Here is a 15,035-nt window from a genome sequence, read left to right on the forward strand (position 1 = left end):
GGGTGGAGAGATCGCAAGTGGGCAAGACGGCTACTGCGCTCACGCCCTGCTCCCACCCGCGCGGCGACTGCAAGAGCAGCATGCGGCAATGGAAGGGTGGTTGAGCTGCAGGGACCTTCCTTACATTCTTATGGACAGCCGAACTGAATTAGCGAATCATAGAGTTGGAAGGGGACCCCCGGAGGTCATCTAATCCAAACCCTGCGATGCTGGAATCTGTTGCCCAACATAAAACTTGAACCCACAACTCGTAAGATTAAGAGACTCATTAGGCTCTACCAACTGAGCTATCCCAGCTAGCACATGTCATTGACAAAGCTAATCAGAGTCCGGTATGGTTTCAGGTTGGATGGGATGTTATCCCCCGAGCTCCCGTTGGGATGTGGAGTTTCCTGCATTGCAGGGGGCTGGACTAGTTGACCATCGGGCTCCCTTCGAACGCTGCCACTCTAGGATTCGTAGCCTTTTACACCCTGCGTTCTACGCTCGGTGGGCGGAGCCTCCATCCTTGCGTCTCTCGCAGGACACGTAGCGGGCAGGCGGCGTCGCCTTCCGCTCCAGCTCCTCCCCCTTTCCCTCGTCAACGGAAGTAGCCTCTGCCGCTGAGAAGGCAGGAGATGCTACGTAGTTCCGGCGTGTCGCTGGCGGCTGAGGAGCGAGAGCGGAGGGGTGAGGGGGAGCCGTCGAAGCCGCTTGCCGTCGTCGTTGGTCGAGGCTGCTGCTGCCGCCCAGTCCGGTAACAGGGAGGCGCCGCTGGGCGAGGGGAGGCCGCGGGGGAACACGGGGGCTGCGGCACGGGATGGGTGTTGGGCCTGGGCGGGCGGGCGGGTGAGACGGAGGGAGGGAAGGAGGGAGGGAAGCGAGCAAGTGACACGCAGGCGAGGTGGGGGCGGGGAGGAGTGGTCTGAGGAGGCCGGAGCCCGACGGAGCCGCTCTTCTCTCTCTCTCTCCCTCCCCCCCTCGATAATTTATTCCCCTCTCTCAATCACAAATTTCTGGTGGCCTTGGAGAGGGCGATGGATGTGTGTTTGTGTCTGTCTCTCTCTCCGTCTGTCCATTGACCTCTCGGGACCGGCTCAACGGTTCTCTCTCTCTCTCTCGGCCTTAGCTAGAGAGCCTTTTCCTTCTCTTACGTGGCTTGCCGGGATTGCCTTCTCTCTCTCTCTCTCCCCCCCCCTCAACTCCTTCCCTCTCTCCGTCGTTCTCGTTTAGTTTATTTTTTGGGTTTCCGAAGTCCCCAAGGTTCATCTGCTGACAGCCCACCTTTCTCATTTCCATCCTTCCCCTCCTCAAAAACAAAAGGGTAGGTGGGGTATTAATACTAAGAATGGTGTTGTAATGCTAAACTGGTGTTGTAAAATCGAAGCTGGAAAGCGCGAGTGCCGAAACAGTGGAGTGGGGACCTCTCCCCCCCCACAGAAAATATCTATGCCCGTCTCTTGAGAATGAGGGTGACATCTGTGCATTTTTGTGGGGGGGGGGAGGCACGGGTCTTTGGCTTGCCACCCTGGTTGTCCTCCAGCTAGTTGCTGGCTTGGGTTGTAAGGTTATAGTTGGTTTGAATAGCCGGAACTGCTAGCAGTATATTCCGCCCACCCACTACTCATCCTTGGTTTTGGCTTTGCCCTAAGGCAGCTTGCTCTCTGTAGGATTGCCACCTTTATCCCTTCGCTCATAGGCACTTAGCTTCCTTAAAGAAATATATGGGAGGCTCCCAAGTCGTGGCAAGTGAATTCTGTTCACCTGTTGGGTTTCTGGTTATTATGTAATGCAGGGGTAGGCAACCTAAGGCCCATGGGCCACAAGCGACCCAGGGGGATCGTTTAACCGGCCCATGAGCTGCCCGTTTGGAAAGTCCCCACGCGCTGCGCTAAACCAGTGTGGCGTGGGGACTTGCTTCCACGGCACTCATGCAGACGCCAGAAATCTCTGCTGGAGTGAACCGCCCCAGGTGAGGTAAACCTTGCCGACCCCTGATGTAATGGTTAGTCACAAGGGGTAGGGGGGAAAGATGGCAACCCAGTCTTGGCATTTGGATTTTATGTGAGCATTGATGAACTGGTGGGTGATGCTGTTCTCTTCTTGGGAGTGTACTGTAACCCCGGGTTCCCCAAACTTGGGTCACCAGCAGTTTTTGGACTACAACTCCCATCATCCCCAGCTAGCGGGACCAGTGGTTAGGGACGATGGGAATTGGCAGTCCAGAAATTGCTGGAGACACAAGTATAGGAAACCCTGCTGTAACCTTTGTAAATTTATGTTAAAAATACTTTCCCCCACAGGTAACTGAATAGTTTGACAGCTAACTTTTAAAATAACCAAAATGTTTTGAGCCATAAGCCTTTCTGGAATTCATGCCCTCTATCCTAGAAGTTATGGAAGTTCATTTAGTTTATTAGTAGTAACTCCAAATGCACTCTGTAAGTGCTGGCAATATTATTATCTGGTAATGGTAGACTTCAGACAGAAAAGTTGGTGGTTAACTTGTTCAGTGTTCAAATTTATGAGGAAAATGTCCCCCCCTACCCCCCCCCAATTTTAGCCAAATTGTGGGTCCTGTAGCCTTTGCTTTGGATTCCACTCTCTCTTGTAATTCAAGCAGCAGTTTTGTTGTAACATTTGGATTCCATGCTTTTGAATTTATAAATACATTAGAAGTTTAAAAGTTATCCATTTGGAATTAGATGAACCGAAGAAGATGTGGTCTGTGCACCAATTAAACGGCCTTAATATTGGTATCCATGGGTACTCTTTGTAAGAACATTTGTGAGCATAGTAAGTGTTATTGTGTGTTTTGTGGGCCATGTTTCACCTGCTGTGGTCCATACTGAACATGGAACAACTTTTCCCACCCTCTGTTAAGATGAATGTGTATCCATGCATTCTTCCATTGTCTCCTGAAAGAAATGGATGCAAGTGTCTCATGTACCCTGCTTACTTGAGTATTTCCTAAACACACTAGCTGCAGAAGGAGAACCTTTATTTGTGTTCACCATACGCAGTGACAAGGCAGGGGATCCACAGCTATATGGTAGTTGGGGCACTTGTTAGCCCTTTACAAAGGCCCCTAAAGACTTGTTTTGGTGCATAAACCTGAAATTAAAGGCTCCCAACCAAGAGAAATCAATTTAATTTCTCTTCTATATCTTCTTTTTGTGATTGTCACTCAAAGTCTTGCATAAGAAGTAATACATATTTAGAAGCTTTGGGAAGACACCTCATAACATTTCTACTAAGAATAGATCTTGACTTCATATGGGGTTAGAGTAACCTGCTATGCATATCAAATATGCTGGTACAGAGAGTCAGTTGAAAACATAGGAGTCATTGTGAAAACTGTTTAGCTTATATTCCCTGCTTGAGGGAGGAAGTGTTGATTTGTCCCTGCTATATTCGTAGTTACCACTCAGTTTTGTTTTTCTGCTGGTCCTTCTTAAATGGCAACTTTCTAGTTCATAGGAAATTATGGTAGCTGAAATGTTCTAGTATATAGCCAAAATTCACAAACAATTGCTTTTATTTTTCTCCTAGGCAATTGATCTCCCACAATGTCATTCATATTTGAATGGATCTACAATGGCTTCAGCAGTGTTCTGCAGTTCCTAGGTAAGGCTTCAAATGTTCACCTATGAACAGTTCACTTGGGCTTAGTGTTAACACCTGAACTGCTGGTTTTCACACAATCTGCTACTAGGAACTGAGAGGTGGTGGCACATTATCTGATGCCATTTTCACCCCTCTGACTTTTATAATTCTATAATTATAATTTTACTCATTTGCACCAGAGACCTTGCTAATTTTTAATTTCTTAAAACTGGCTGCCTTACAGTGGGTCTCAAATTTCAGCGGCACCCTGTGCAGTGCCAAAAGTATACACACTCCCCTAACCTGCCTCTGCTACTTTGTAGTCCCATTTCTAGTTGATTGGCTGCAGCTCTTCAAATTTTAAGAAAGGAAACAGTCCTATCCCCACCAGGAGATGCCAAGGATTGAATCTGAGATCTTCCGCATTTAAAGCACGTGTTGTGCTGAGCTATGATCCTTCTCCCCTTTCCCCTCTTGGCTAACTTCATCAAACGTATTGAAGTCTATATGGAAGTAATTGTACAACTACAAGGAAAGGGTGAAGACACCATAGCTTACAGTTCTAGGAGACTAAAGGGCACAAAAACCTGGGTAAGAGGGGCAAGAGGCAAAACTCAATGAAAACAGAAGACTTCTACTTTGTATAGTACCTAAGAGGAAGTAGTCTGTCTTAATTTCAATACTATAGAAGTTAGAAAGCTCAGCCCTTCTACAAATGCTCCCTTCTTCCATTAGTAGCACTGGCAATTTTCTGTAGAAAACCATCTGTAAATGTGCCCAAGGTAGCATGGATATTCAAGATACAGTTTTCAAGATCCCTTTATTCTAATTATACAGCTTACTTTGATCCAGTGATCTTATTCCATTTTTTAACACGCTGCTTTTTACATGCTGCTTTTCTATTCTGCAGGATTATACAAGAAGTCTGGAAAGTTAGTCTTCTTGGGTTTGGATAATGCAGGCAAAACCACTCTTCTGCACATGCTTAAGGACGACAGGTTGGGTCAACATGTGCCTACCCTGCATCCAAGTAAGCTTTACACAGCTTTGGGTGGCGTTATCTATTAAGGTCATTAAAAAAAAATGCTACTGTATGTTACTAGACTACTTAGAGCAGGCATGGCCAAACCTGGCCCTTCAGCTGTTTTATCCCTGACCACTGGTCCTGTTAGCTAGGGATGATGTATGTTTAAAATAAGTTGTGTAATAGCAGTTCTCATTGCCTTGAAAAGTAAGGCTTACAAACCTAATACCTTTTGTGAGGATTAATAATTTTTTTTAAAAAAAACTAGTAAGAGATTATAGGGAACTGTGTCATTAAATGCACATTATACCTGGCAAATTTTTATAAGCTAGAATTAAAAATAATTCCATGTCATTTGAAGACTTTGAAAGTTTAAGAAGTAATTTTAGACTTAGGGGATGTTTTAAGGCCAGGATCTTAGCCCTTCGGGCATTGCTAGAGTCCAGCTCCTCAGCCCCAAACATCCAATGGCCTGGGATGATGGGAGCTGCTGCTGTTGTCATTGGACTGCATCTGGAGGGCAGCAGGTTAGCCATCCATGCTTTTAAAGTCTGGTTTGTCCTGAACGGCTCATCTTAGATGCAGTCATTTTTATATGTGAGAGAAACAGTACAACCAACCAGTACTGGCGTTCATAAAATATTTTCCTTCTTTGCTGCAGCATCAGAAGAACTGACAATTGCAGGAATGACTTTCACAACTTTTGATCTCGGTGGCCATGAACAAGGTAAAAGCAACATTTCCCCTCTTGTGACTTGCGATTGATACGTGTTTCTGTCTCGGTGTTGGTTATTTTGACGTAGCAAATTATTAACTGGGAGTTTTAATTAGCTGGTCATGATGATGACATCATGGTTCTCGGCCTTTTTGGTATGGTGACTCTCCCCCCACACACACACCCCAGTCCAAATTTACTTGGCATGGCAACCCATCAATTTATGTTTCCCCCCCCTCCTCACTGTCGGTTTATTGTTACATGAATTTTGGATGACAAGCTATAGTTTGTAGACCTCTTGCTGCCATGCTTTTCTCCTCAGACCATACTTCTCCCTCTTGGCTCCACACTTGCATGAACTTGAATGATATGGCAACCCCCTGTTCTCAAAGGGGGGAAACACTTGAAAGGAAGAGTGCCCTTTCACCACTCCCACACATCCAAAATAAACCTTTGGGTCTTTATTCCTCACTTCCCTTTTTTTGTGGAAGGGGGTGTTGAAACAACACATTTTTATACAAGCCAAGTGTGTACATTTTTTTAAAAAAATACAAATTTTGTTTGCTTTGGGGATATCGTAATACTTGACGTTATAGCAACATCCACCGTAAAAAGAAGTTCACAGCTAAGTCAGTCCAAAAGCCCATCTAGTCCAGCATCCTGTGCTCACACCTACTACACAGATGCCTCAGGATGCTTGCAAATGGGACCTGAGTGCACTCTCCCCACTTGTGATTCCTAGCAGCTAGTATTCACAGGGGTACTGCCTCCAGTAGAGGAGGTGGAACATAGTTATTGTGGCTAATAGCCATTCTAATCCTCATGAAAACAGCTCTCTTGCAGAAACAACCACATGGAGATAAAATGTAACTGGGTTACATTTTAAGCAGAACAAGTTGGCCTCAAGAAATGGCCCTGAAAATGTGGAAGTACTAAAATTTTGAAGCTACTTCACATAATGTATACTGTACTTTTAAAATTACTGAGCATGGGTGTGAAGTGAGTGCTTGCCATAGAAATAAAGGAATTGTAGAATTGGAAGGCACCCCAAGTGTCATCTAGTCCACCCCCTGCAATGCAGGGATAAAGATAAGCACATGCAGTAGCTACTAGTGACATTGTTGACTTTGATTATAATGCAAGTTGGAATTTGAAAATGTGTCGAGAAACACTCATGACCAAAATTCTGCCCTTCTTGGGTATTGCAACTGGTGGCTGTGTTAATCTTTATAAAAATGTTTTTCTTTCCCTTTTAGCTCGGCGTGTTTGGAAAAATTATCTACCAGCAATTAATGGGATTGTCTTTTTAGTGGACTGCGCAGATCATGCACGTCTTTTGGAGTCCAAAGTGGAGCTTAATGTATGTAGCTTCCCCCCAGTTTTACACAGCCAGTTGGAGCCTGTATAGAATCTCTGTTCCTTTCTGTCACCTGAAGAATTGGATATTAAGATTGTGTGAAAGAGAAGAGATGTCATAATGAGAAAAAACTAATAAATATAAAGTGGAGAATGAAAACAAGGCAGTACCGGTAGTAGTTAAAGCATCTAAGTTCTGGAAATACTTTTAGGCAGGAACATACTTTTCAATAAGCTTCTGTAGGACTTCACTGTAAGTCAAGTGCAACTACCATGATGCCTCACTTTGTACAGTAGTGCAAGGATTTTATGTATGGTAATAGGCAAGGAACTGTTTGGGGTTTATCTAGAATAATTGCTGCAGATATGTTATGATGCACATGTAATTCTCTTTTTCCTATTAGGCACTAATGACTGATGAAACAATATCAAATGTGCCAATTCTTATCTTGGGTAACAAAATTGACAGACCAGAAGCTATCAGTGAGGAGAAGCTGCGAGAGATTTTCGGGCTTTATGGGCAGACCACAGGAAAGGTAAGAAGTCAAGGCTGGTCACAAAAATAAGAAAATTGATATACTGTGTTGCAAAACTGATATCCTTTTAAAAGCTCTCTCAGTAGAGTGGTATTTCAAGATCCAAGTCTTGAAATCTGAAGTTCTAATGGCTTTTAAAATACTGGAAAAGGACAGATAACAGGCTTTCAGTACATCTGTGTGTGAAGCAAATATTAGTAGTTTTACTAGCCTGCTAAAGAGGTTAGTAGCCTGTGTTTCTGTGCTAGCCCAGGAAGAGGATATACTTCTTAAAAGACTAGTGGGGGAAAATTGCCTTCTACCAAACAGACTGCCTGCCTTTCTTCCTCAGCCACTGCAGAAACAAAGAGCACTAGCAGAGGAGGAAAACAAGAGATCCCTCTCCACCAGCCCACTTGCTCACCATGCAATTCCTGGTCACCAATGGCTACCAGGCAATTTGTTAAGTAAAAGGCTAGTTTTAGTCAAAGCTATAATAAGAGTACGATTGGTCAAGGAGAATTGCAAGAGCTCGCTTTCATAGAATAGCTTTATTTGGTATATTTGCTCCTTTTAGGAATTCGTTCTCTTATGTGCAGTTAGAAATGACCAATCTTGTATAGTATGTGAACCCCTGGCTTCCCCAAAAAGAGATGAACAACAAAATCGTGTGGCACCTTAAAGACTAATAGATGTATTGTGTCATAAGCTTTCCTGGTCTACTTCATCAGATGCATGAAATGTTACCTTCAGTTGGAGGATACATACCGGTATATATACGTGGGTGTAGAGAGAGAATTGTAAAAAGTGGGCAAGGACAAATCTGGTAAAGCCTAAATATATACAAGATCATTCACAACAGCAATCCTTACTAATAACATAGGAAGCCTTAAGTCGTTGTGTTAATGAATGCCTACTAAAGGACATGCATTATCTAGATTTAAAGCCTAAACAAATCGAATCAAGCTTCTCCGATTTAACCATTTCCTGCTTGAGTCTCCATTTGAAGCTCCTTTATTTTCAGGTCAACAGTAATGCCTTAGGAGATTGAATTTTGCATACAGTGATTTCTTAATATTGCCATTTCTGTTGTCCAGTTGGGATCCATTTATTTTTACATAGACTGTACGTAAAAAGCACAAGAACATTGCTGGCTGATAGATATACAGAAATTTGAAAATCTGATGCATATGTTCATGCTTGCCTCACCACTATGGATATACTGCAAATTTTATTTTTGTTTCTTGCATTTATGTACTGCATACTATGTTTCAGTCAAGGTAGAATTTACAATTCAAAAATACAATTTAATATACTTGTGAAAGTTACAATTTAAAATGTTTACAATTAAACATAGCTCAGCCGTTTGCAAAAGGGGTTTCAGACAGCCCTGCACTGAGCTTTGGCTGCACCAGACTGCATGCCAAACTGGGGAGGAATTTACCCTACTCACCAGCTGATGAGGGTGAGTTAACTCCTGCTGATTTGGCTGTACACATCAGTTCCCAACAGGGGAACTTGTGCACACAGCCGAAATAAAATCAACCTTTGCCCATCAGGTGATCCCACCCACCCTGTTGGAGTGTTGTCAGTTGATTGGCAGATGGGTGTCGTTTTAAAAAATGGCATTGCAGGCCAAATTAAAACCCCAGTGCACCATGATTGGCCTGCAGCTCGGAAGTTCCCTACTCCTAATTTTTAAGAAAGTTTTTTGTGTGTTTGAAGCCACGAGTAACTCTTTTACTGTTTTTAGAATTCCGCAACTGTGTCTCTGTGAATGAATTCTTGTTTGACTCTCTAGGGGAATGTGCCACAGAAGGACTTGAACACACGTCCCATGGAAGTGTTCATGTGCAGTGTACTGAAGAGGCAAGGCTACGGTGAAGGTTTTCGTTGGCTATCACAGTATATTGACTGATATTTGGAGAGAAATCTACTCCTGGACTGATCCTGTTCACAGCTTCCTTATGGACTTTTCTATTAGAACATGGAAGGCTCTCCAACCGCATACTGGCAAAGACCGAGAGACTCCTGTCTTCACTTACCCAATATCACAGTGGTGACACAATTCTTTTCCCTTTGTCTGGGAGATAACATTCTACACACTGGTGCAGGTTGTTGTCACTTCCAGTTGCCATTGTTTCCCATGGAAACCATGGCTTTCAGTTACAATGGGGCTGGTGAGTTGGAATGCAAAACTGCACACAGCACTCTTAATGGCTGGAAAAGAGAACCTGTCTCACCACTGTGGCCAATTGACTTTGGAAAAAGCAATTCTATTTTTTAAAGAAAGTGTTTAATGTAAACGGTGTCCCTTTAGATTTCTTAAGTTAGCATTCATCTTGTTTGGGCCAGAATTCGATAGGGTTTTTATTAATCTATTTAAATGTTGTTTAGATAGAGAGATCCCAAATTACTGAACCAGCTATCATGATATTAATAATCCTTAGTGATCAGAAAGATGGGCTCAGTTGCCCTGTAAGATGGTTGTGCTGTCACACTGTTTGATCATGAAGATGGTGCTATTGGGACTGACTTGTGCAATGATTTGTTTTCTTTAATTTACAGGGGTTTTAGTTGGGGAGGGAAATGGAACGCACATGCAGGCACACTTGTTCTAGCTTTCCATGTCATTATGCATAGGAGTCTGAAATGCAGTTAATCACCTTAGCCCACCTCTCAAAGTTACCACCACTTACTTTGTCGGCAGTCTTCTCATCCCCCTTCTCTGCAGCAGCAGTGGAACAATTGTCTCAGGCTTGTGATATGGTTTGTTCTACATTGCAGGCAACTGCTGGAAAAAAATGCAGTAGAAATCATGAATTTATTTTGTTGGGTTACTGTAGCATTAAATTTTTTCACCAAATGCATATCATAATGCTGTTAATGTAAACTAACCCTGTTTCTTTTATATTCAACAGAGCTTGTGTTTGAAATTTCATTATTTGCCTAGACATCTTCATTTTCCATTTTAAAGAAACCACAAGTAGACATCAGTCTCCTTTAAAGGAGTATGATGGGGCTTTAGCTGAAATTATTTTAGTGCTCGCTGGCAGTATCTTTCACTGATAGATGCAAGGATTGGTGGCTCAGAGTCTGAAAACTCTTGAGGTGACTTGTATGCTAAATTTTGTTACAGAAGATGAAATGCAAAATGGCAAAACACCAGAAGAACTCTTTGCTTTTGTGCCATAGGCACTTTTTCTGCTGAAAAGTGCACTCTGTTGCTAGGACTTGAGTAGGTTGACTTGATTGTTAGTTCCTGTGATTGTCTCTGCATCAAAATCTTTGAAAGGGATATAAGTCCTTAACGTAACCATTAATAGTTTGAAATTCAGAGTTTCTTGTGCTGGTGGTGTGAAAATCGTTTTATTTTTTTTTAACTTCCGAGTTTTGTCACATTCACTCAGCGCTTGGGCATGTCAAAATGTGATGCTCTTTACCCAAACACTTAATGGATTCCACTGAAGCATGTAATGCAGCTGTAAAGACAGGAGAATTTACACTTTCTCTGCCAGCAAGAGGAACAGAATGTATTGCTAACACGGTACACTTAAATTGCACCGGTTGATGCATCTGACTTGTAAAACTTAATACAGTTGGGGTACTCCCAGGATAGTTTAAGCTGAATCGTCATTAGAAAGAAGTGTGCGACAGTAAACTATTCCTGAAAAGCATAACTAGAAGTCTGATCAGGATCAAGAAGGCTCTCCTTCCACTTCTAGAATACTTGTAATTCTTGACCTATTTGCAGTGTCTTCACCAAAAATGGCTGCATATAGCATCATCATTGAATTCTCTTTTAATCTTGTCTCTGTGAAGCCTTTTGATTTTACAGAAGCTTTTCAATCTGTAAATATCTCCCCAGGCCACCGTGCCTATGACTCTGTGGCCAAGGAGGTGTAAAGAACCACGTCAAACTACAGTGGTCATGCAAACACACTTGACTTAACCGATCAGTTACTACATTATTTGAATCTCCAGTATTGAGTTCTCATGTTGGCTGTTACATTCAAGGTATGCAAATGGAATTGTTCTTGAAACAATATGTGACCTGGTAACCCCTTAACTGAAGTGACATACTCCAGTTCCATGCTTAAAGGGAAGACCCCAGTAAACAGAGCTATAGAATTTGTGCCCAGTAGAGGCATAGTTTTCTATGAAGGTGGTGTCTCAGCCACTGGAGAAAGTACTTGTGAATAGCTCTGGCCTTTTCCCCCTCCGCCTTGCCATGTATTGTCATTAGACAAGTCTAACTCCTTGCAATGTATGGATATAAAGTTTAATATATACTTTAGAAACTGGATTACAGATTGGAAGGCGAGAGAACATGTCATTCTGTTAGCAAAATGTTCTAACTTCCCATTTCTGGAAACGTGAAACATGTTTGCAGAGAAGGTTTGTCTGTATCCAAAACCTTTTAATAAAGTTTTTTTTAATAAAAAACACCAAGAACAACCCATCACACTTAGTGGACTGAGTCTGGCCACAATCCTAATACGTAAGAAGCTCATACGCTCACAACATAAACTAGTAATAAAAGGTATACAGTGCCTGAAGTATAATGGCATTTTAGATGAATGGTTTTAATTTTTTAAAAATGCATCTTGAAGGTAGTAGAAAGTACTGTATGTCGTATAGTAGTGTTAGCCACCACATATGTTCAATTACGTAACACTGGGAGTTAATATATTTTCTGGCATGTGAAGCTCTGAAGCATGTTTAGGTTAGCTGGTTGGTTCAGAAGAAGACCTATAAAGGAAAAGGAAGCCCTTTCTGCATGTGGAGTTGCTTGAAAAGAATGAGATTGAAAATTCATTAACAGGTTAAAGCCCAATTCAGAAGTTAATACAGAAGTAGAGCCTGAACAAATGTATAACTGGTACAGTTTTTGTTGTATATTTCAGCTAGTTGCTATTACTTAAGTGGCCATTTGAATAAAAAAAATGTAGATTCTATTTAAGATATGCAAAAAAGTATTCTTTCTTGCAACTTTTGCTCTTAGATGTACATCCTTTCATAATTGGGTGGCAGGTGAAAAAAGTGCTTTGTAGCTGCAGCCGAGGGAGCAGGAGGAAGATTTAGGAGGTCATGATGCCAATTGTTTTGTGTACTGAGTGTGGGTTGCACAAGAGAAAGCCTGGAGGAAGCCTGGAAATGGCAGGGAAGGTGGAAAGGGAGCTTGGTAGTTGCATGGAGGGAGTGGAGCAAGCAGGAGCACAGCCCCTAGTAAAAAAAACGAATGTGTTACAAGAGTTAATCACCTGTCTAAATAGGCCATTTTCTTCATCGCAAATGTTATTTGAGTAAGATCCTTGCGGCCATCTCATTCTGTGCATTTCTTTTAAAGTGTTGCATTTTCTCCCAGGCCATATTGGGGGAAGGCTGGCACAAGAATCTCCCTGCCCCAACCTTAACTAACTTGATGGGTAAAGGGAGTCCGGTAAATACTACGTTTTGCAACCTCAAGCAGCTCCTTAAAATCTGTTGTGGCAGATATGGCACACAGATTACCCAACCTGCTCTGCTGCTTGAAAGCATGCATATCTAAGAGCAAGAGGAAATGCAAGAAAGGACATGTTTGTGTATATCTTGAATAGAATTTGCTCTAATTTCCTAGTAGTAGTGTGACATTTGCATTTTTTTAAAATTAGGAAATTGTTTCTTTCAGCCAATGCTAGGCAATTCAGGGGATAAGGAAAGTTGCGCACGTGCTTGGTGCAAACCAGTGTTGCCTAGCAACAGCCTGGCTGGGCTGTAATTTTGCAGCTGGACACGCTGCCAACATGGATGAGTAATGGAGGCAGAGAAGTCAGGAGGCAGAGAGGTCTCCCTTCTCTGCAGAAAAAGGTCGGTGGAGGCATTGAAAGGAATTATGTACAGAGAAAATAATTTCTAATAAGACAATAGGCAACTGAACTAAATAATGGCAGGGAGTCATGACAGTTTCAAGGCAGGGGATAAAAATACAAGTATGAAAGGAGATGGGGAGGAGAAATGGGAGATGAGTAAAAGCAGTTTGACAGGCATGCAGGGAGGAAACATAAAGTCTTTTCGACTTAAAGCCTCTAAAGCAAGTTCTTCCTAAAATGGGGAGTGGATTCAGAGTACCTCCATAGCTAACGTCTGGTATTTCATAAAATCATAGAAGTTGAAGGGACCGCAAGGCTCATCTAGTCCAACCCCCTGCAATGCAGGATTTATTTACCCAATGTGGGGCTCGAACCCACAACCCAGAGATTTTAAGAGCCTCCTGCTCTACGACTGAGCTATCTCCCCTCTCTCATGACACTGCATGACCCTCTGAAGTAAAATAAACATGAACACCTGAAATTAGAATCCACGTCATTTTCAGAACCCGATGATGGCCATAGACTGCGGGCACAATTTCTGCTGGGACCGCATTGCCTAGTGCTGTGAAAGGCCCAGTGCAAATGTGTTCTACCTGCCTGTATTGCAGAAAGCACTTTCCCTGGCAGAACCTCCAGCCCATCAGGCACCTGTGTAATAGCAGAGAGTTGGCCATGCAGTGTGGCGTGCGGCAAGCAAAGGAGAACAAAAAGCTGTGCAAGAGACACCAGGAACCTCTGAAGCTCTGCGAAAAATGATCAAACATCCATCTGCGTGGTTTGCAACAGGTCCAGGATGCATAAAGATCACAGCGGGATTCCTATATAGAGAAAGCTGCTCCAGTTCACCAGGAGAAAATACATCACTGTTTGCAAACTGGAAGAAGAGAGAGACAGTATTTTGTCATTTAAATTAGATGTAGGGAAGCCAAGCCAGAAACCGAAGCTGAGAAGCGAAAGCTTGTGTTGGAATTTGAGAAGCTCCACCAGTTTCTTGAGAAAGAAAAACAACTGTTAACCCAGCTGGATTAGGAAGGAGGAGGAAGAGCCATGTGGCTTTTCTGAGATTTCCCCTATCAGCACCCTAATCAATGAGCTGGAGCCGAAGTGTCAGGAGTTTCTAGCTGGGCTGCTGCAGGATATTGGAAATATCAGGTGCAACGGGGGCAAATTTCAGTTTCCTGCTCCACCCGGTTCTTCAGAGCTCAGTGCAGTGCTTCAGGAATTCTCCCAATAGAGAGTGAATTGCTGCAAGGCGAACTGAGGAAATTGAGAGAGACTTTGGCTGAACAAAAGTGGATAAATGAGAATGTGATGCTGGACCCCACGACAGCTTGCGCTCGATTTATTGTGTTTGACATTCAGAAAGCTGTTCTGGTAGATTTAACCCCATCCACTGTATATAGGGACAGAATGTGGGATGATGGCAGAATCGCAGAGTTGGGAGGGACCTCTGAGGGTCTTCTAGTCCAGCCCTCTGCAAGGCAGGAATCTTACTGATGCAGCCGTGATACATTGCCATCCAGCCTCTCCCATAAGAGACCAAAAGCAGTCAGTTAAATCTCCCCCCACCCTTTACCATTTGTGACACAAGGAACAAGAAGGCTTTAAGCCAGGGCATGGCAAATATATGTGCTTTTTTTTACTCTTGAGTAAAAAATTCCTGCGTTGCAGGGGGTTGGGCTAGATGACCCCCGGGCCGGGGGTCCCATCCAACTCCACAATAATCCTATAAAATCACAGCTTTGTGCCGTGGAAAGCTTCGCTTTACTTGGGAGGCTCTCCCCTAGCCACGCCCCCTCCCTTGAGCAGGCAAACCAACCAACCAACCAGCTCCCGATCCTGCCAGGAAATCTTCCTACTGAGCCGCAAACAGCCAATCGTGGAGAACGCCCTCAGAACGAGCCGCTACAGCCAACCGCAGCTCGCTTGCCCGGGCATAGCAGCCAATAGGAGCGGGATCTTTCCCCCACCTGACCTTGCTCGCTCGG

The 15,035-nt window shown here is 43.3% G+C and overlaps 1 protein-coding gene and 1 pseudogene across 2 annotated transcripts; both read left to right on the forward strand.

Annotated features, from left to right (window-relative positions):
- Positions 1-598: 598 nt before the first annotated feature.
- SAR1A (secretion associated Ras related GTPase 1A) lies at positions 599-11,641 on the forward strand. Of its 2 annotated transcripts, none has more exons than XM_035137462.3 (7): positions 599-1,303; positions 3,532-3,606; positions 4,496-4,615; positions 5,271-5,336; positions 6,581-6,684; positions 7,085-7,216; positions 8,997-11,641. In XM_035137462.3, exons 2-7 carry the CDS (start codon positions 3,549-3,551, stop codon positions 9,111-9,113), a joined length of 597 nt encoding a protein of 198 aa, XP_034993353.1. In that variant the 5' UTR covers positions 599-1,303; positions 3,532-3,548; the 3' UTR covers positions 9,114-11,641. The 2 variants fall into 2 exon arrangements, with proteins under 2 accessions (XP_034993353.1, XP_034993352.1); XM_035137461.3 differs by having other exon boundaries at positions 599-736.
- Positions 9,367-14,997, forward strand: LOC148685626 (zinc finger protein RFP-like; annotated as a pseudogene).
- The last annotated feature ends 38 nt before the right edge of the window (positions 14,998-15,035 follow it).

The sequence above is a fragment of the Zootoca vivipara genome, chromosome 5 (assembly GCF_965207765.1).
Source record: "Zootoca vivipara chromosome 5, rZooViv2.hap1.1, whole genome shotgun sequence".
Classification (NCBI taxonomy): Eukaryota; Metazoa; Chordata; class Lepidosauria; order Squamata; family Lacertidae; genus Zootoca; species Zootoca vivipara.

Excerpts from the sequence above, each read along its gene's own strand:
- SAR1A (XM_035137462.3), top strand. The coding sequence starts at position 3,549 with ATGTCATTCATATTTGAATGGATCTACAATGGCTTCAGCAGTGTTCTG. Across the intron at positions 3,607-4,495 it reads CAGTGTTCTGCAGTTCCTAG|GATTATACAAGAAGTCTGGA; the intron begins GTAAGGCTTCAA and ends TCTATTCTGCAG. Across the intron at positions 6,685-7,084 it reads AGTCCAAAGTGGAGCTTAAT|GCACTAATGACTGATGAAAC; the intron begins GTATGTAGCTTC and ends TTTTCCTATTAG.